At 33.4% G+C, this 22,977-nt stretch overlaps 1 protein-coding gene across 7 annotated transcripts in view; it reads right to left on the reverse strand.

Moving 5' to 3' along the window:
- DPP10 (dipeptidyl peptidase like 10) overlaps positions 1-22,977 on the reverse strand; it is a 1,561,433-nt gene that overhangs the window by 64,642 nt on the left and 1,473,814 nt on the right. For 6 of the 7 annotated variants that reach the window (XM_036253738.1, XM_036253733.1, XM_036253735.1 and 3 more), the window contains 2 exons: positions 13,422-13,460; positions 8,224-8,331 (listed from right to left, as the gene is read on the reverse strand). In XM_036253738.1, the coding sequence (XP_036109631.1) occupies positions 8,224-8,331; positions 13,422-13,460 (147 nt within the window). The remainder of the gene's footprint in view (positions 1-8,223; positions 8,332-13,421; positions 13,461-22,977) is intronic. The other variant, XM_036253736.1, reaches the window with a different exon arrangement.

Here is a 22,977-nt window from a genome sequence, read left to right on the forward strand (position 1 = left end):
GTCTTTTACAAAGTATTTCTAGGGCCTTTAAATATGGATTTTGTTCACTTTTTTGGATCCTGTTTCTGCATCTATTAGAATGATTATAATTTTTGCATGTAGATTCAAATGTAGTGAATTATAATGTAGATACTTAAATGTTAAGCAAATTTAGCATTTCTATGTGAAAATAACTACACTTTTCAACCCATTGAAAAATTAGATTTGCCAACATTTGGTTCAGGAGATTTTAGCTGTAGTTGTTGTTTCTCATACTGTCTTTATTTGGTTTTGGGTACAAGATGATATTTGTGATATAAAATGTATTGGAAAATATTCTGACTTTTTCACTTTTTGAATGTGTTTCTACAAAATTGCATTTGCTTGTTGAAAATTTGGCAGAACCACCTTTAATTTATTATTTTTATTTTTTCAGGGGGTACATGTCACTGTTGGGAACTGAACCTGGGACTCTCTGGTCTGCAGGCCCACGTTCCAACGCTGAGCCAAACCGGCCAATGCCAGAACCCACCTTTAAAATCTACCTGTGTCCGATATGAAGAACTGTCAAAACACTGATTCCATTTCCTAATGGGGGCAATTCAGAATATCTGTTTCTTAAAACAGATAATTTCCCCCTAGAATTTATCTATTTTACTCAAGTTTTCAAATTCATTGACATGTTATTCAGAGTGTTTTAAAATACATTTTTAAATCTAAAATTATACCTTATCCTTTCTACTACTTACATTTTGAGGGTTTGTCCATGTTTTAAATTGACCTTCATAGACATTAGGTTTGATTATTTTTACAAATAATCAATTATTTATTTTGCCATACCTCTTTATTTCATCTTTGCTTTCTGGCTCATTAACATCTGATTGCTCTTCTCATCTCCTGTCTTGCCTTCAATTGCCTTGTCTTCGGAGAATGTAATCCATTATTTGAGTAACACTTCAAATGCATTTTTGATACAAATATATCTAGAATCTAATGTTTTTGATATGAAAAAGTTTATTTAATGATCTACTTTCCTATGTTACTGGAAGCCGAAACTAAAAGAACATTTTATTTTCTTCTATGTATACATAGTATTAGAATTTTTCTTCAAAAAACTCTCAATGTCTTGGTACACATCTGTATTAGACATCTCTCTAAAATGTCTACTCCTTACTCTAAACATTTAGCTGTTTAAGGTCAACAAAAAGCATATAATTTATTTTAGGTTTTTATATACTTTCTGAGGCATTGTAGCATTTTACAAGCACTTGCTGAATAAAGTATAAATGCAAAGATGAAACAACATGTCTGAGGCTGGAAACAGGCACTTTCCAAATGGGCATGGAGTTCTGAAGTCACATATTTTATCACCAAAGTCCCACAGGACAACATCTCACTCAATTACAGATCCTACTTTGAATGAGCCAATGGTGGAATACAATGATTTCAAGGTTTCAATATATATTTTTTGCCCAAATTCAAGATGAAAAAACCTCAAAACATTAAAAAATAAAACTTTGCTCAATGATTGCACATATCTGGAAATGTTTTTGTTTCGCAGATTTCTTGGTTGATAATATTTTCTGTTATTTTTTAGGAAGTGTGTGTGTGTTTTCAACACAGACAAGTGGCCACATTAAAAGTGATCATGAGCAAAAATCCAATGCTTTAAAAAAATGTCTGCGAGAATAACGTTTAGGGTCAAATAGAACACTTCTAAATCTAGAATCAAAAGAACTATTGCTGAAAGCCATTATAACAACCACAGAATCTTTGGGTTTTACTTCAAACATCTGTAACTGCCCTGCTCACTTTCTCTCTGCCAGGGCAATAAGTTTGAACAACATTTTACCCATAATGGCACAGACTACTTTTATACTTACATAGTTATAGTTATAAGACTCAAGCTATTTTTCATTAATATATAAGAAATTATATCATATCAGTAAGAGTGTTGAGTTTGAGCTGGATTTCAGGTACATAATTCAAAAACCAATCAGAAAATAAATACAAAATAAATATTAAGGGGCTTCACTATCTTTATGAGGGGCTGTCTGTACCTCAATTTGTTTTCCATCCACCTTCAGCAGATATGCAACCACAGGCAAGTTAACTTAAAAAGCAGGAAAAAAATAATCATTTTTACTCCAAAGTAATAATTCTTCATGTGCTACAATGGTATTTATTTATTATAATAAGTTTTTTGAACAGTAACACTGATTATGCAAATGAAACCATAGTGGATGTTTGACAAGGAAAACAGGGCTTAAAATTGAGTCTTATTTCACTTTTAGTTTTAAATAAACAGCAACAAAACTAGTGATTTTATTTATTCTCAAAAGAGGAATGAAAATCTAGGATAAGGAGAAAGAGTGTTTTTATTTAGGACATTAGACATCAGATGCCTCTGTTTTAATTGGTATAGATTTTCTCTTACTAAAGTTAAATATTAATTTTATCTTTCTATTTAAAAATTAAAAATATATTGGTATCAGTAAAAGTTTAACAATACATTTGATTTTTACCTGATCACACACTCCATTCAAATTTCTTATATTCTGTTTAACTTTCAGAGCTTCTAGATAAGGGAAATATTGTAGTGCTTAAAAATAGCATGCTTTAATTTACTGTCTATTCATCAGCTAATTGTTTTCAGACAATGTCCTAATCAGATACAGCAATAAAATTTAATGAAAAATTGTATTAGGCAGTAGAATTCTGGACTGGGAGCATACTATTTTCTGCAGTATTTGTAATGAGTAAACTTTCAAAATTATTTTAGGTGAAATCACCAGCTCTCTTGAGCAAAACTTTGTGAGGCTACACAAAGACAGCAAATGGATTCACCAACATACATAATTTTCCATTTAACACAACTTGGGAAGATGACAGGGCAATGCTTCTGCTTATGAATCTGAACCACTTAACGAGATGGAAACACTGCTTCTCACTCACATTTGAGAAAAGAGGTGGTGCCCTGGCTGGTTTGGCTCAGCAGTTAGAGCATTGACCTGAGGTCCAGAGAGACCTGGGTTCGGTTCCTGCTAAAGGCACGTACCTCGGTTGCAGTTTGTCCCTGGCCCTGGTTGGGTCGTGCGGATGGTAGCCACTCAATGTATCCCTTTCACATCGATGTTTCTCTCTCTCTCTCTCTCTCTCTCTCTCTCTCCCTCTCTCTCCCTGCCACTCTATCTGAACAAAAAATGAAAAAATGTCCTCGGGTGAGGATAAAAAAAAAGAGAGAGAAAAAAGAGGTGGCCATCTCTGTGAGAAAAAAACCTTTCACCTAACTGTGGACTGCACTGCAGGATGTAGGATGTAATTTTCAGGCATGGGGATTCAGAAGTTAGAAGTCTACATAAGGAATGCTATGGGAGGAAGGGAAAGAGAAAATATTAGAAGTGATCAAAAGTTCAATGGTCTGAGGTAAAAGAGGTTTTGCATCACTGTTTGATTCAGGAACTACACAAATTGATATTATTAATACTGCATGCTCTACTTAGAAGAACAATTTAGCTATATAGATTTTTGGAAAAGCCAATTTTTATTAACATTGTCTTTATAAAAAATATAGAGAAATGCTCACAAGTTCTGCTTACACATATTTAATTAAAAGTAATCAAGAAATATAAATACATATATACATATTTAGAAATGCTTGCTTTTAATGTAGACATTCTAGTTTTCCTAATCAAAACTAAATAAATGATCCATAATATTAATAAACTTGATGTATAGTGACATCTATAATTATAACAAATTGCTACTAAATTAAACATAGAATAACAATGATTACTATGTCAAATAAATATTAATATTCTCAGAAATTGTTTTTCAAAATTATTTAGCATTATGGAAAAGGCAGGCTTTAGATTAAAATAGAAATTCAAAATAGAAGGATGAAGTACTGATGAAGTACTGCAGTTTATATAAAATTACAAGCATAAGAAGTCTGGAGGAGAATACATGCATTCCTTCTACTTTTACTTTTTAGAATTAACAAAAATCTTTTGTAAATGAGAATCAAACACTAAAATATTTTTAATGCAAAACATCACCCTCTATAATGAAAATAGCCTGAAAGCACGAATTTTGTACCTTGGTCTCTAATTAATGGTTTTCATGTACATACTGACTGTGTAAGGCAGCAAAGTGCTGACAAATTTTACCAATTTTGTTTAGTAAGATACTACAAACATATAAATATATTCTCAGTTAATAGGGAAGCTCTCAAATATAGCTAAGCATGAAGTACTTATAGCTAAGCATCAAGGCGGTCTTCCTGACTGCCTGCTGCCAAGTTCGCTTCCTGCCATTTCTCACTTTCTGGGCCCATCCATGTTAGGTGAAATCCTCTACCACGTCAAGGGAGGAAGGAGGGAGTAAAAGTCATCAATGTTGATATGCATTACTCTTTACACTCTATATTACTGTATTATTTTTGTAAATTATTATACTATTTTTGAGAGGCAATTTGGCACTCCACCTTAAAACCTAAACAAATGCTTATGTTCACATATGATTTGTCTAGGTATCTTTTATTTATTTATTTGTTTGTTTTTGTTACAGATGTTTCTCATTTTCCCCCCATTGACACCCTCCTCCTCTTCCCCCTTGCCCCATTCCCAGCTTTGTTGTCTATGTTCATTGGTCATGCATACATGCATGCAAGTTCTGTGGTTTATCTCTTACCCTCCCCAAAGCTCCACTCCTCTGAGGCTTGTTAGTCTGTACCCCACCTCTATGTCTCTGGGTTATTTTTGTTCAGTAGTTTGTTTAGTTCAAAATATTCCACAAATAAGTGAGATCATGTGATATTTGTCTTTCTCTGCTTGGCTTGTTTCCCTTAGAATAATACTTTCTAGGTCCCTCCATGTTATATCAAATGATAAGAGATCTGTCTTTCTTACAGCTGCATAGTATTTCATTGTGTACATGTATCACAGCTTTTTTATCCACTCATCTACTGATGGACACTTGGGTTGTTTCCAGATTTTAGCTATTGTAAGTAGTGCTTCTATGAACATGGGGGTACATATATTCTTTCTGATTGGTGTTTCAGGTTTCTTAGGGTATATTCCTAGAAATGGGATTATTGGATCAAATGGCAGTTCAATTTTTAACTTTTTGTGGTAACATCATAATGTTTTCCATAGTGGCTGCACCAGTCTGCATTCCCACCAGCAGTGTACTAGAGTCCCCTTTTCTCCACACCCTCGCTAACACTTGTTGTTTGATGATTTGTTGATGGCAGCCATTCTGACAGGTGTGAGGTGATTCCTCATAGTTGTTTTAATGTCTAGGTATTTTTTGACATTTATAAATATGTTATTGTGGGAATTATTATAAATAGAAAAAAGTATTTATGCATAATAGTGTTGTAGCTGAATAAATTATATTAAAACATTAGAAATAACTGTAATGCTGATTAAAATGAATTCATTTTAATACAGTATAATATAGTAACTAGGTGAAATGTTACATAATTATTAAGAAAACATTTAAGAATAATATTAAATATAATAATTACATGTAAATGATAAGAGAAAATGTTCATAAATTATTTTTAAATGTTACAATTCTAAATGTGTGCTTTGATTATAATCTTTAAAAGAAAAAATATATTTTTAATGTAAAAAGGAATTACAAATATGAAACCAATTGTTTGACAGATGAGATAAGTGATAAGACTGTGTTTGATTTTACTTTGTTCAGTTTATTTTGTTTAGAATTAAACAAATGTTTATACTACCTATATGTCAATAAGGTAATCATACACAATTCATAAAAGAGCTTTTCTGTTAGCTATTAAAAAACGGAGGTAAGGGAATTCAAACTATTTACTAAAATTGTGCGTGTGTAAACTAAGGTAAAAACTGTATTTACCTAAGCACTGACTTCTGATTCATTATAAAAGTAATTTAATTTTAGTCATATTGCCAAAATATCCATAAACAAGCATGCAGTCATGTTTATTTGTCAATGACACAAAGCACAAATTCTCTGAACTGCAACCAGAATGGATCAAAATGTTCTCTACTTTAATGAAAGCTTTGCTATACCCCTCATATAGAAGAAGAACAAAGTACACACATCTGCTCTATGAAACTGCTCTGAACATGTCAGAAATAATGAGTGAGACTGCCTGTCAGTAGGGTTTGATCAGAGGACAGAAGGTATTTCTTCTCAAAATTTACAAATAAAATTCTGTAATATCTTGATTCCTACATCATCAGCCTCCCCCAATTCCACACTTCATATTCATTTTAATTTTTTTAACCCTCACCTGAGGATATTTTTTCCATTTATCTTCAGATAGAGTGGGAGGGGGAGAGAGAGAAACAATGATGTGAGAGAAATACATCGATCGGTCGCCTCCCCCAGGACCCTGACCAGAGCCAGGGACCGAACTGCAACCAAGATATGTGCCCTTGACCAGAATTGAACCCGTGACTCTTTGATCCAACCTTATAAATTGTTGAATAAGTTGTTTATCTTGGAGTAGAATGTAGCATAAATATGTATTATACTTCCCTATCCTTCACTCTATCTTAAAATATTCACAATTTGTTAAATATAAATACCAGGATTTAAAAATTCAGTAAGATGTCATAGTCAGTTGGAAGATTTGGAAAGTGTTATTTATTTTTTAGGCCGAAAATTTTTCTGGTAATTATAATAAAAAACAACAACTTATTATTAGTTAGCAAAAGCTAACTAGGTAAAGTAATTTGAGGCTTCCTCCAGTTCACATAAAAGGAAACGTTCCCTTAATCCCACCTGTCTCCAATAATCATTCAAGTGTTGGATACTGAGTCACCAAAATTTTATTCTTATAGAAATGCATACATTTACTTGGAACATAAATAAGCTCATATTATATTAGTACAACCTGTTTTACAAACTTAATGGTATACTATAAAAATTAATCTACAGTTCTACTGTGGAAATTATGTAAGTTCCTAATTATTTATTTCAGCTTTTATTAAAATTAAAGTTAAAACACGACAATCATTTTGATTGTCGAGACCTTGAACAAGTGTTTAATTTTAAGTTATTTACACAAGATTTTGAGAATTCAAGACACTGAGCCATGCAATATAAGTATATGTATTAGTAATGACAAAAGGTTGAGAATATGCAGAAAACTTGAAAGTGCTAAGAACATAAAAGTATCCTGTTTGCTTAGAGACCTTTTGCCACATTGATATTTACTCTATATTTTGTAGCTATAAAATTGGTTGTTTGTACATCTCTCATAGACGATGCTAATTTATCCATAATGTTTTATCTTTATAAATTCTCTTTTAACTATGAGACTATGGTGTTAATATGTTTGAATTTAAAAGAAACTTGATTTCTCATGAATATTTGTAATTGGCAATTAGACTTAAATTGATTGATTAATTAATCTTGTCATATTTAAACTATCACTTGTTAATTCACTTATTTTTTATAATTAGATAAAGTAGAAAAAATAACATTTTCCCCTCTTTTGTTAGAAAGTCCATACAAATATAACTGTACATATTTTCTTATGTGGGTGTATCATACTTTATTCAATAATTCAATTTTCTTTTCTTTTCTTGATCTTTACCCAAGGATATTTTTATATTTATCTTCAGACAGAGTGGGAAGGAGAGAGAGAGAGAGAAACACAGACGTGAGAGAGAAACACTGACTGGTTGCCTCCTGTAGAGCCCGGACCAGGGCTGGGGACCAAACTGCAACCAAGGTACGTGCCCTTGACCGGAATCAAAATAGTGACTCTTTAGTCCAAGGGCCAAATTAGCCACTGAGACAAACCAGCCAGGGCAATGATTCAATTTTTGGTGGACATTTAGGTTGCTTCAAGTAATTAAAACTTTTATAACATCTTATAAGTATTACTTGTACAAAGTTGTAATATGTATTTGTTTAATAAATAAACAAAAAAATCTCAAGATGTTTCTCCAGATCTTGAAAGTAGGGGTTTAATAAATTTCATTTATTAAATTCTATATACCAAACCCTTCAACTCCTAGCACACATATGCACCTTACTAAATTTTGTTGAACATTGAGATTGTTTTGTGGGAAGGTAGAACTTGAATTATGGCCATGAACCCTGAGGATTCCTTTTCCTAACATCACTGAGTTAGATATATGGCTGGACTCACAGGCATTTGTAGGTTCAGAATGCTACAAGAATCGGGCCTTCATGAACATGATCTCAATGAAACAAAACAACAGAAGAAGCATTTACCTGGACGAGGAACATAGCTATGTGGTGAAATTCTCCACGGCCCCCTTGCTTAACAGGAACTGTCATAAAGAATTTTCTGCCATCCCTAGAAAACACGGGCTCCTCATTCTAAAATATAGAAGGAATACAACAATCTCAAAATGGCATATAAAATTTGTGCTGCCAACTATTACTAAATCATGCAGGGATCAGACCAATTTATTTATTTATTTAAAATTAGTTTGGAAAATGGTCAAATTTTAAAAAGTATATAATAAAATATTTTTAAGTGAATTCAATGCGGGGTGTGTGAGTGGGGGGTGGGTGTGTGTGTCTGTGTGTGTGTTTGAATGCTGGGAAGAATGGGGATGCTTCTTAAATATTAGATAGAAATGATTTACAATTAAACTAAAGACAGTTTTAAAATTGGTTCAAAAAATAACATTCACATCTTTACATAAGAGATGATTATGTTTAGCAATTTATCCTTTTTTTGGGGGGGGTGGTATGTGCCCATAGTGGGAACTGAACCCGGGACATTCTGGTCCGCAGGCCGATGCTCCAACCACTAAACCAGACTGGCCAGGGCTAGCAATTTATTCTTAAAAAGAAGGAAAATATAAGCATCTTCTCCAGTTTATTAAAGTAATTTGTTTTCAATTAGAAAATTTTATACCATACAACATTTAATATATTTTTTTGAAATCTTTCACTCAGCAACTCTCCTTACTTGAAGATACATTTCTTTTTTTTTTTTTTTATCCTCACCCGAGGACATTTTTCCATTTTTTTGTTCAGTAGAGTGGGAGGGAGAGAGAGGAACAGAGAGAGAGAGAGAAACATCGATGTGAAAGGAACACATCGAGTGGCTGCCACCCGCACAACCAACCAGGGCCGGGGACAAACTGCAACCGAGGTACATGCCCTTAGTGGGAACCGAACCCGGGTCTCTCAGGACCGCAGGCCGACGCTCTAACCGCTGAGCCAAACCGGCCAGGGCGAAGATACATTTCTAATGATGAATATATATGTATTAAAGATACAAAAATAAAAAGCCACAAAATAGGGAGGAATTCATTGAAAAACATTTAATTCATTTTTTCCATTCTACTTCTCACCTCTCCACAAACACAGAAGCACAAGCTCAATTGATGGTTTTTAAATTAAACTCTAGTAGCATGTTAGAGCAACAAAATTATTTTTGATAATTAAATGATAGAGATTATACATATAGGTTGCTCTTTCTTGCTTCAGGGGAAACATTAAGAAAATGGATTTACCTGACAAAACAATGTGTTCTTTCCTGTTGGATTACTGGTTGATTATGTATATAGTATATTGAAAGGCTTTGACATGGTTTCCTCTCTAGGTCTTTAAATGGCTTACAAGCCCTTATAGATGATCTGACCCTCTACCCTTTCTGACCTTGTCGTCTTCCATTCTCCTGATTCCTCACTGGCATGTCTCTGTGGCAGGACCTTCGCACTACTTAGTCCCTAGTCTGGCTCTTTCTCTTATTTTTCATATCACTGCTCTTCACCTTATCAGTGAGGTGTTTCCTGATGACTTTATATAAAGGGTGATCGAGGAAGCCAGATCATTTAACTCTATTTGAATTTTTTTTATTCCCTTTCACTTTTTATTTTTGTCCATGATGCTTAACACCATTCAACATATTATGCGGGTATGCATTTTTTGTATATGAATGTATGTGTGTGTGTGTGCTTAGGTGCATAGGTAGGTAGTATTCCTATAGAATGTAAGCTCCATGATGCAGGGACCTGGTATTCTTCATTGCTATATCTCCAGAAGCTGGGGCAGTGACTGTTATAATTGTGCTTAATAATTATTTCCTGAATAAGTAAATTAATATCTATTTTAATCATCTCAGGAGTTTGATTCTAGCTTCATTAAGAATATCCTTTGATAGAAATATAAAAATAATATTTTACTTATGTACTTCATAAACATTCGTGAATAATAAGATGATATATACAAATAATCTTAAAATTCAGAAATAATATAAAATTCAAGGATGGGAAATTCCACTACTGGGTATATAATAAATACTGAAAAGGTACTTAACTGTGTAAATCATGTCTTTCAACTATGAGCAGAAATTCTTTATCTTCTATCTCTCTCTCCTCCAAGATATTTCTCTCTCTCTCTCTTTTTTCTAAATCTTACTTATTTTTTGCTTAAACACATGAAACAAAAAATATTTGCAAATTTTCCTAGTTAGGGAGTTTCTCCTAGTTAAGCGACCTCTTCTCAGAGATTCTAAAAAGTACCCTGTGCTCATCTCTTCATGGCTTGCAGTGCACTCTGTTATAGGGTTGACTTCTTTCATGAGGTAAGTAATAATTAAAATAAGTTGGCAATTTTGTCTATTTTAGCTCTGTTGTGTGGGACACAGTAGGCGTCCAACTTGTAATTGAATAGATAAATGCATGTGTACAATAGATAAAAGTATTTGTTATATATATATATATATCATTCAATCTATCACATTTACTCCAATCTTTTAGCTTGTCCCTTACTCAACATTCACCATTTGTGTTTTGCTTCAAAATCAAATCGCTTTTTTATGTCATGAGAATTTCTGAGCATGCTCCTTTTTTATTTTAGTCCTCCAAATCTGGTGCCTTAAAATGGTTCAGTAAAGGAACATATGGGGACTGTAATCTTAAATGTATAACTGGACTTAAAAATCTTCAGCACTTGCCAATATCTGGCTATAAACATACCATTCCAGGAAGAATCCTCTCCAATAATCAAATTAAGGAAGTGGAGCCAATCTCACTGTCTATTCTCATGATCCTAAGCAAATCAGTGTTTCTGACACACAAGGCAATACATTGGGGATACCACATTTTATCCCTGACCACACAGTTTGTACACCGGCTAACCCAAATGTAAGTCTTTAGAAGCAAGGGCAAACATTGCCACTTCACTCTGCTCTTCCTATTCTCCAGAAAGTAAGCATATAATGATTATAGTGCTTCACTTCATAAATACTATCATTCTCATCTTTCAAATTTCATCAAATTCTAAGTATTTCATAAAATTTCCTTAGAGCTTCTGGAGGAAAAGTCAACTGTGACAAACTGCCGTTTGCACTTTCTTACTGAGTAATTTATAACTTGTTTCTTTGCTTCAAAAAATGTTTCCATTAAACATTCATAAAATTGGTACTTAAAATGTAAATAACATAATACCTAATGAGCATGTATTATGTTGATATATGTTAGACTATTATGAATGTCACTGGCAATAAACCGATAGCAAAATAAGTTGAATAATGCAGGGTAATTCCAAATACATCAGTATCCATATATTATTGTTTTTCATTGTTTTAATTTCAGTATTTAAATTAATTTTGTGAGAGTCCATTATTGGCCAAAAAAAAAAAAAATCAAGGTTTTTGGCATCAATTTTATTTTGCCCATTGACTAAGAAGAAATAATTTATATCAAGATAGATAGATGATAGATAATAGATAAAGTATAAGTATGCCTATCTGTCTATAATTCAACTAAGAAAAGTTTAGACTATTTATTTATTTATTTTATTGATTCAGCAAATATTTATGGAAATTTCTTATAAAAAGACTCTATGTTAGGCATTTGGTTTACAATGGAGGACACACACAAAAAGAATATATTTCCTGTTCTTCTGAACCATTTTTTAAAAATCGCAGAAATAATTGTATAACTATTACACAAAAATTACACTTGACTTTAAAATATGTTTTATTGGGGGATGTGATTTGGTTAGGGAGGTGGGAGGAGGTGACTTCTTAAGTAGGTGATTTAAGATAAGGTTTGCAAGATGGGCAGCCTTCACATAAGAAAGTAGTTGAGAGATTTTTTCTGTTTAGAACAAAGGTTCACACAAAGGCCTTGTGAGTATGAGAGCAAATGTGCCTAGAATGAAGAAAACAATGGAAAGGATTGTATGGCACAAAGCTGGAAATGGGTTCCATTTAATTCCTTGTAGACTATTTAAGAATGTTGGTCTTTATCTGTAGACTAAAAGGATAGACAAAAATGATTTTAGCTGTGAGAGGGAAGTATGAGGGTGATGTGGCTAGTAATCACATCTAGATTTCAGAAAGGTCACTCAGCCAGCCTGCAGTGTGGAGAACAGACTGGGAGATGCTGTAGGGGTTGAGCGTGCACCAGTTAAGAAGGAACTGCAGTTCCTGTGGTTTGATCCTAGACAGTGTTTGTGAACTGTAGAAAAGTAAATTGACGTGAGATCTTTGAAAGTAAAATCAAAGATAAGGTAATGAATATATGCAGATAAATATGAGAAAAGGTTCAAGCATAACTACTAGGTTTATGATTTTAATAGCTGGATGGATAACTCTAACCTTTGACTCCTTTGATAAGAAGGTATAAGACTGACAAGAAAAGAAATGTGTTCAGTTTGGACCAGTGGAATGTGCAGTTACTTTTATAGTTTTAGGAGGAAAGACCAAGCATGAATGTAGATGTTTCAGAATTCAGAGAAGTCAGTTGTTTGGGGCTATACATGTGGGGGTTTCAGTATAGGAGTGGTAACTGAAACCACAAACATGTATGACAACTAGGAAGATAATTTAAATAAAAGATGACTGTAAAGAACAAAACAAGTCAAAACCAAAACAAAGCAAACAAAATACTCCTCTCTGCAAAAAGTAGAGATAGCATTATTAGTAAAATTGATTCAGGCATGTGGATAATCTGCTTATTTCCTTCTGCAATGTCCAGTATGAGACCATGTTGTGGAGATATTTGGTAGTTTTTCGATTGTGATCATTTAGAATCTAGATTCATTTGTGTAACGAACTAGAAGTGTGAGCTAAGATATATTTTGTGGAGGAAGTGTTCATCTGAAAAATCTTCACAAAACTAATTTATTGGGCAATATGAGCAATGTTTCTAGTTTTAACTTTTTCTCTCATCTGCACAAAAGTTTACTTATATGAATGAGCCAAAAAATGGATCATCATTTTTCTGCCACTTATATCCTATAAAAAACAGAAGCAATCTTTTTATTAATGATGCAGAGAAAGACCAAGTCATAAATATTTTTATGGAAAAGACTCAGTCAAACATGTAGAGCCTTAAAATCATATTTTTAAAATAACTTCTGAAAGTTATCACATTACAAATGGGTGAGCTGCATGGATACAATGATCAAAATGTCATATAAAGAAACCACTTATACTATACCTGTTTGGAGAGCCACGTATCTGATGTCATCTCGTGTTTCTGAAACAAAACAATGAACTTCATGAAGCATCCAAAGACCAAAATGAGCATACATCAATTTAACAATTTTTACAGTGTTATTTCAAGCATTTTTTCCTCTCCTCAACTAGTGAAATACCACAATTTAAACTTATTGAATAATTATAAAATTGGGATTAAATAATAAGTTAATTATAAAGTTTTTCTTTGGTCAACTCCTTCAGAATTCCCAGTGGTACATCACCAGAATAAAAGATCATTTTTCAGCTCTTTTTCTTTACCTCATTCAAACTGTTTCAAACCACTAAACACTGCCTCTTTTCATCTCTAAGCATCACCAGGAAAGAACATTTTTAAGTCCTTCAAAGGAACTGGGCAAATAGCCAGGAATACATTTAAAAGGTACACATTCTTTCAACATTCAATCAACTCTTCACTATAGACATAAACATTTGAAGCGACAAAATATTATCTTCTTTAAATACAATCTTGCAAAGAATCAAAGTCAAAATCATATTTTAAGCAGAAAAACTAGATTAATTTAATCTCAAGATAAATACGTGTAGCTGAAAAAATTTCAGTAACACTGTTTACATGTAGTAATTTATAAACAATCTTGTATTTTTCTGGAAAAATATTCTATAAGAAAAGTATGAATGAAGAAAAAATTCATTCATAAAATCCCAATCCAAAACATTTCTTCTTCTTCATTTCTTGCTGTTTGCACCTCAGCAATAACCATTTTTTATATTTATAAAACACACACACAAAACATATCAATTTCCACTGCTCATTAGTATCACTAAGTTTTATTAGAATCGATGAGATTCCAATATTTCACATACTTACTTGTCTTATCTCATTTAGAGTGAAAAGTAAAATATTTTAACTCTATAAATGAAATTAAATATAATAGAATACCAATAAGGTATCAAAGCAATAACATGATAAGATTTCTATGTCTATTTCTTTACTGAAGCATTTTAACATATCTTTGCAGTTATCTATATAGATAGATTATCCTTCTATAGAAGAGATAACAGGCTAACTCTAACTAGAATATGTACATTTCAGTGTTTTTCATTCATTTTTATTTATTTTATCTTAATCTGTATTTTTTATTTCTAAAAATTTAAAACCTATACAAAAATAAAAATAAGAACATAATAATCTCCTCCATAAACCCATTACCGAACTTCAAAAATTATCAAAAATACACCATCTTTGATTTCATCGATCCTCCCACACTTATTTTTTATCACTGAACTATTTTAAAGTAAGTCCCAAATATCATATTAGTTCAGTTGTAAATTAATCAATATTTTTATTGATATATATTTTAGCCACAAGATAATTATCACACAACAAAATTAATAAATATCCAATGATATAGCCTAATATCCAGTCTATGCTCAATTTTCTTTGATCTCAAAAAATGTTTTCTTTTTTTACTTTAAATTATTTTTTTTTATTTTTAAGTTAGTGTTAATTTGCAATATTATATTAATTTCAGGTGTACAACTCAGTGATTAGACATTATATAACTTACTAAGTGATCATCCCGATAAATCTCGTACCCATCTGACACCATATATAGAGATTAAAATATTATTGACTATATTCCCTATCCTGTACTTTACATCCCCATGACTATTCTGTAAATACCAATTTGTCCTTCCTAATTCTTTTACCTTTTTTACCCACCCCCACCCCCTTCCCATCTAGCAACCATCAAAGTGTTCTCTGTATTGATGAGTGTGTTTCTGTTCTGCTTGTTCATTTATGTTTTTTAGATTTAATTGTTGGTAGATATTTATTTATTGCCATTTTATTATTTATATTTTTATCTTTTTTTTTTTTTTCTTTTTAAGAAGATTCTTTAACATTTCATGTAATACTGGTTTAGTGGTGATGAACTCCATTAGTTTTTTGTCTGGGAGTCTCTTTATATGTCCTTCAATTCTCAATGATAATTTTGCTGGGTAGACTAATTTTGGTTGTAGATCCTTGCTTTTCATCATGTTGAATATTTCTTGCTAATCCTTTTTGGCCTGCCAAGTTTCTATTGAGAAATCAGATGACACTCTTATGGGAGCTCCCTTGAAGGTGACTAACAGCTTTTTTCTTGCTGTTTTTAAGATTTTCTCTTTGTCTTTAACATTTGGCATTGTAACTACGATGTGTATAGGTGTGGGCCTCTTTGGGTTCATCTTGTTTGGGACTCTCTGTGCTTCCTGGACTTGTGAGTCCATTGCCTTCAACAGGTTAGGGAAGTTTTCCATCATTACTTTTTCACACAGGTTTTCAATTTCTTGCTCTCTCTTTTTTTACTTCTGGGAACCCCATGATATGAATGTTGGTATATTTAAAGTTGTATCACATGCTCCTTACACTATACTCATTTTCTGGATTGTTTTTCTATTTTATTTTCTGCTTCCTTATCTTCCAAATCTCTGATTTTATATTCTGCTTCATCTACTCCATTATTGATTCTCTGCAATGTATTTTTCATTTCTGAATGGTTCTTTATATTTTCTAGTTTTGTTTTTATATTTCCTGTTTCTTTGCTCAAGTTCTCATTAAGTTCATCTAGTCTTCCCCTGAGTCCATTGAGCACCCTTATAACCAGTGTTTTGAACTCTCCTTCTAGTAAATAGCTTGTGTCCATTTTGTTTAGTTCTTTTTCTGGAGTTTTCTATTCTTTCTTATGAGATATGTTTTCTTGTCTCCTCATTTTGACAGGCTCACTGTGTTTGTTTCTATATATTAGACAGATCTGCTACATCTCCCGGGCTTGGTGGAGTGACCTTATGTCATAGGTATCCTGTGTATTCCAGTGGTACAGCCTCCTCTTTAACCAGAGCTGGGTACTACAGGTGCACCCCCCATTGTGTGTTGTGTACTCCCTTCTACTTGTTGTTGAGCTTTGATTACTCTTGGAATGTTACTGGAAGGGATTTACCCCTGGCTGATCAGCTTCAAGAAGTGGCTGCAATCACTGTGGAGATTCAGCTGTGCAGCGGCCCAAATCACAGAGCAGGTATTACTTCAGCAGGGCTCTGGTGCCCACTGAGTCCAACCTTTGAGTGTGTCTCTCATGGAGATGCTTGGATAGTGATCCAGCATGGTCTGAAGCTATGCACTGGGTGTGCTGGCTCTGGGGCCTCCTGGGAGGTGCAGGCCAAGACCAGCTAGTGCCATTGTTCTGTCCAGGGCCAGCCAGCATGAGCTACAAAGTGATTTGCAGATGGCTGCTACTTTTGCTTGTCTTTGAGGTGCCCTAGAAGACACCAAGCTGCAAATCAAGGCTGGCTGCCACTAATGTTGGGTCTGGGGTCACTTAACGAGAGGTATGGGGCATGCTGATGCCAGGTGTTGTTAGTTTGAGAGATTTTAGAAAAGTCTGAAGCATGATCCAAGATAGGCTGTTTAATGGAAAAGCCACTGGAAACAGCTTATGAGGGCCCACAAGCTGGGTGGGGCAGTGTCTCAGGGAATCACCAGGGTAGGGTGAACGGTAATAGCCAGGTTGATGGAGACTTAAATATGGGCCCATGCACTAGCTTCTTTAGGGGCAGAGCTTGGAATAGGAACAAGGGCCTCTGCCAGCACTTCTTTCAGGGAGAAAACTGTTCCTCCAGCTTTTGCCTTTATGCCACATACTTCAGTTCCTCCCCGTATGCCCCTGGTTCCTTTTAGATGCTGCCCCAGTGATTCTGGGTATGACTGTGTGAGCCCTTTAGGAGGACTATCTCCTGAAGCCTTCCATTTCACTCAGCCACAATCCCCACTGTTTTTTACATCCAGAACTTATGGGAAATTTTCCTCTTAACTCTGGAACCATGGGCTGGGGTTTCCAGTGTGGGGCTTGTTCCTCTCACTTCTCAGAATTGGGGGGGGGCATGTGTAGCTGAGATATTCCTCCCAGTTTTTATCTGTCACACATGGGTGTGGGTCTAGCCTGTTCTGTGTCTCCGCCCCTCCTACCAATCTCAATTTGGCTTCTTTTTATATTCCTAGTTGTAGGACTTCAGTTCAACTAGATTTTAGGCAGTTCTGAGTGATGATTGTTCTGTAGTTTAGCTGTATTTTAATGTGGTTGGGGGAGGAAGCGAGTACCACACTTACCTGCATCACCATCTTGTCGAAAATCCTGCTACATCAAATGTGGGTAGTTTTTCCTTGAAGGTTTCCTCTTACTTGATTTGAGATGTCACTGAAACATTTATCTTAACCAGCACTACTGTCCTCTCTTCTTGGCTGCATCTCCTGCCACCCATGCCTGCCGCTGAACCCCCTGCACACTTGCCACTTCCTGGCCCCCACATTCCAATTTTTTGAAGTCGTATTAATCAGCTGAATAAAGAAACTGCCAGAACACTTTAACAAATAAATCATAAAATCCTAATCACTCTATAAGCTATTCAGGTGAAAGAAGGTGATTGAAATGAATCTCCTAATAAATAGAAGCTAAATGTGAAGAGTATCGGTCAAACCTAATAACAAAATGGCCGATTTATTTACCTCATTTCCGCACCTACTCTCAACATTTCAATCAAAGAGCAATTTCTTACCCTTTATTTCTCTCTATAATAGACTATTAATAACTGTGTTTTTATTTTATTTATTTATTTTGGGGGGGGTTCTTTTTTATTATTAATTTATTTATTTTTGTTACAGATGTTTCTCCTTTTCCCCCCACTGATTCTCCCCTACCCTCCCTCCCCGTCCTGTCCCCAGCTTTGTTGTCCATGTCCACTGTTCATGCATACATGCATATAAGTTCTGTGGTTTATCTCTCCCCCACCACCCTCCTCTTTAGGGGATTGTCAGCCTGTACCCCACTTCCACGTCTCTGGAACTACCCCATTCCTCAGAATGTTTTGTTCATTATATTCCACAAATAAGTGAGAACATATGATACTTGTCTTTCTCTGTTTAGCTTGTTTCACTTACGATAATGCTTTCCAGGTCCCTCCATGTCATCTCAAAGAATAAGAGATCTTTCTTTCTTACAGCTGCATAGTACTCCATTGTGTATATGTACCACAGCTTTTTTATCCATTTGTCTACTGATGGACATTTAGGCTGTTTCCAGATCTGAGCTATTATAAATAGTGCTGCTATGAACATGGGGGTACATATATTCTTTCTGATTGGTGTTTCTGGCTTCTTAGGGTATTTAATAACTGTGTTTTTAAAATATTGAGGTATAACTTGAGTATAGTGAAAAGTACAGATCTGAAATATATGTCATGAGTTTTGAGAAATTTATTTACATCCCATCAAGATATAAGAAATTGACATTTCCTCACTTTCTCTCATGCCACTTCCTCGAGGTTCCAAAAGGGCAACCATCCTTCTGAACAGTTCCCCATATATTATTTTGCAATTGAAATCATGTATTATGTACTCATTTATGTGGGGCTTCTTTCACACCACATGATCTGAATTTTATTCATATTGTTGAATGTAACAGTATTCTGTTTCTTCTTAGTTTGCTGAGTAGAATTCCACTGTGCAGATATGCCTCATTTGTTTACCCATTCCTTGTTAATAGACAGTTAAACACTATCCAGAGTTCAGCTATTATGAATAAAGCTTCTCTAAAGATGTTATTTTACAAATCCTTTGGTGTCCACAGAGTTTGATTTCTCATGAAAATATCTAGGAATGAAAATACTGGAGAGATAGATGAAAAATAGATAGATAGATACATAGATAGATAGATAGATAGATAGATAGATAGATAGATAAATAGATAAATAGATGATAGAGATATAACTTTTGCCTCACACTGTATAACTGTATATAACTTTGTCAGATGCACATTTTGCAACATACTTTCTCTCAGTCTGTGATTAAGTATTCAATTTCTTAATGGTGCCTTTGATGAAAAGTTTCTAATTTTGATGATGTCTAATGTATTTTTTTCTTTTATGCTTAATGACTTTTGCCTTTTGAATATAGTAAAATATCCCATATTTTAATCTAAAAAATTTACAATATAAGTTCTTAGAGAGGGCTGTAATTTATCTCGAATTAATTTAAAAATATAAGATAAATGTCAAATATCATTGGTTTTTTCATTTGGTTATTAATTGTTCCAGCACCACTTTTCCCTATTGAATTGCTTTGGCACCAAAGTTGAAATTAATTGATCATATAAATATGGATCTGTTTCTGGAAACTCTATTCATTTCAGTTGATATATTTGTATGTCCTTGTGCCTCCACTACATTTTTTTAGTTTCTGTGGCTTTCTAGTTATTCTTGAAATCAGGTAGTGCAACTCCCCCACTTTCTTTTGCATAAGATTGTTCTGGTTCATTAGGTTTTTTGCATTTTTATATAAATTTTTATCTTTTTTAAATTAAATTTATTGTGTCACATTGGTTAATAAAATTATGGAGGTTTTAGGTGTACAATTCTAGAATACATCATTTGTATATTGTGTTGTATGTTGTATGTTTATCCTACCAATTTGAATGCAACTGATGTCGTCCATTTATATTTTAGAACCAGCCTGTCTGTTTCTACCAAAAAAAAAGTCTGCTGGGATTTTAATCAGTAGTGTATTAAAACTAAAACTATATTTCAATTTGAGTATAACTGATATCCACATCACTAAGACTTTTAATTCAAGAATGTGGCACAGCTTTCATGTAGTTTAATGGTAGTTTTGTTTATTTTCCATCATAATATTGCTAGTATATAGAAATATATTTTGGGTTCTTAATTCTTTATTTTGAAACAAATGCAGCTACAGAGAAGTTAAAGACCAATTTAAGAAACATCTGCATATTCTTCAGACATATTTCTCATTTACTTATAATTTGCTCTATTTGCTTTATTATCACATCTTTATATATACTGTTACTAAACCAATTGAGAGAAAGGTGGAACTATAATTCTTCAAATCAATTAATAGTTTAGAAAAACATTTTTTTTCTAAATATTTTGACAGAAAAATTTGGGTCACTAGATCCATTTACCCCTAGTTAATTCAGTACATTTTTCTTTAAAATACTACAGTATTCTATATATTTACATATTTTAACAATAAAATAAAATCAACAAATAAAAGAAACACTGACTTTTGAATTGTGACCTATTCTAGTGTTTTATTGTGGATTTCTTACATTTTATTTATACAATAATGCCATCCACAAATCAAGATATTTTACTTATTTCTTACCAATCATCGTATTTATTCTTTGCCAAGTTGCTCTGATTACAGTCTTTAATAAAGATTTTATAATATTAGAATTCGTACACTTACCTTATTGAGAATCTTAATATGAACAAGAAAAGTGTTTCACAATTTACTATGATATTTCTTGGGGTATTTTGTGGGTATCCTTTTTTATATTGGGGATTACTTTCTATTCACTTATGTTGAAAGTTATGAATGAGTGTTGAGTTTTGTCAATTGCTTTATTTATCTTCTAAAATAATTACTTATTTTTCTTCTTCTGTTGAAATATGAGTTACCTTGAATGGTTTTTAATAATAATATGAAACTCACAGGATAACCCCCATTTAGTCATGATGACTATTCTCAATATTGCGAGGGATAATTATTAATATGTTTATGGATTTTTAAAATATATGTGTGTTCATCTGAGATATAAGTAAAAAATATTCTCTCTTGTAATGCCCTTGTTTATAATGGTAGCATAATCCTGTCTTTGGCAGCAGGGTCCTGCTACTGCCTTTATAAAATGAATTAAAAAGTTAGTTTCCTTCTTCACTTTCTGGAGAATGTAGAAATAAAAATTATCCCCGCCCCCCCCAAGTTTTTTTTTTAGATATACTAGACATATAACATTTTATAATTTAAGGTGTACAACATAATAATTTTATATATGTATATATGGTAAAATGATTACTACAAGAAGTTTCATTTATATCCATCATCTCACAGAGGATTTTTTTCCTTCTTTTAAGATTTACTGTCTTGTGAACTTTCAATTACACTATATAGTATAGTTAACTATAGTTATCGTGTTGACTTTACATACCCAGAACTTATTTACCTGACAACTGGACATTTGTTCCTTTTAATCACCTTTATCCAACTCCCTCATGCCCCACCCCCACCTCTGGCAAACACAAATCTAATCTCTGTTTCTATAAATTTGTTTTTTGATTCCACAAATGAGTGGGATCATACAGTATTTGTCTTGCTCTGACTTATTTTTCAAGGTCCACCATAATGTCACAAACAGTAAGATTTCCTTTTTTTTTTTAAATGGCCGAATAGTATTATTTTATATGTGTGTATAACTTTTTAAAATCTATTCATCCACTGCTGGAAACTTAGTTATTTTTCTATATATTGGCGATTGTAAATAATGCTACAATAAACATGAGGGTACAAATATCTCTCTATGATAGTGATTTTGTTTCCTTTGAATAGCCCAGAAGTTGAACTGCTGAATCATAAGGAAGCTCTACTTTATAATTTTTTGAGTATGTGCCATAATGTTTCCGCTAATGTCTGTACCAATATACATTCCCGACACAGTGCACAAGGGACCCCTTTTCTCCACTTCTTTGCCAGCATATCTATCTCCTGTCTTTTGGTGAAAGCCATTATGACAGGTGTGGTTTTGATTTGCATTTCCCTAATGATTAATGATGTTGAGCACCTTTTCATATACCTGTTGGCTATTTGAATATTTTCTCTTGGAAAAAAATGTCGATTCAGGTTATTTTCCTGTTTCTAAATATGATTATTTATTTCTTTTGCTATTGAGTTGTAGTAGTTCTTTATGTATTCTCTATATTAACACTTTATTAGTTACATATTTAGGAAATATTTTTATTTTCCCTTTAAAAGAGTTAACATTGTTCTGTCGGACAGCTAATTTATAGGCACATGAGCTTGACTGCTTTAAGGTTTGATTTGAAGATTTATGAAAAATCATGTAAAACAGCCTTATTCCTAAAGCATTTTCTTTCTGGGCCCTGAGTAAATGCATAGGGTTTTCAGTGAGAAGTTTCTATTTTTGCCATTGGGAACTACAAAGTTTCCAAGCATTGTGCACCCCGCAGTTTCTCTCTTTGATTCTTTATGTCTATAGCATGTCTTAGACTTGCACAGGTGAGCAATGAGCTAAAGTCTTAAGAGGTCCTTTACATAGATAGCTGAAATTCTTTTCTGTATAGCTCCAAATTCTGTGATACTTGTCTTGCAAACTTCAGCCACAGGAGCCTCGGACTCTGATTCTCCCTGCCTACTTGAAGCAGTGGTAACACTGTGCCTCTCCTGGGCACCATCTCCTGTGCACGGTGGTCTCACAAATACCACCCACAGGCAGTCGTATCGAGGCCCATCTTGCATATTAACTTAATTTCACCACTTTTTCCCTAATCTTCCTCATGCCCAACATCTAAAAATAGGTTTTGTAATATATTTTGTATAGTTTTATAGTTGATTGTAGCAGAGATGCTAGTCTGATAACATTTACTCCAATTTGTCCAAAAACAAAAATTTGAAAATTCTATGGTTATATAATTGGGAATTCTTTATC

Source organism: Molossus molossus, unplaced genomic scaffold (assembly GCF_014108415.1).
Source record: "Molossus molossus isolate mMolMol1 unplaced genomic scaffold, mMolMol1.p scaffold_m16_p_11, whole genome shotgun sequence".
Lineage (NCBI taxonomy): Eukaryota > Metazoa > Chordata > Mammalia > Chiroptera > Molossidae > Molossus > Molossus molossus.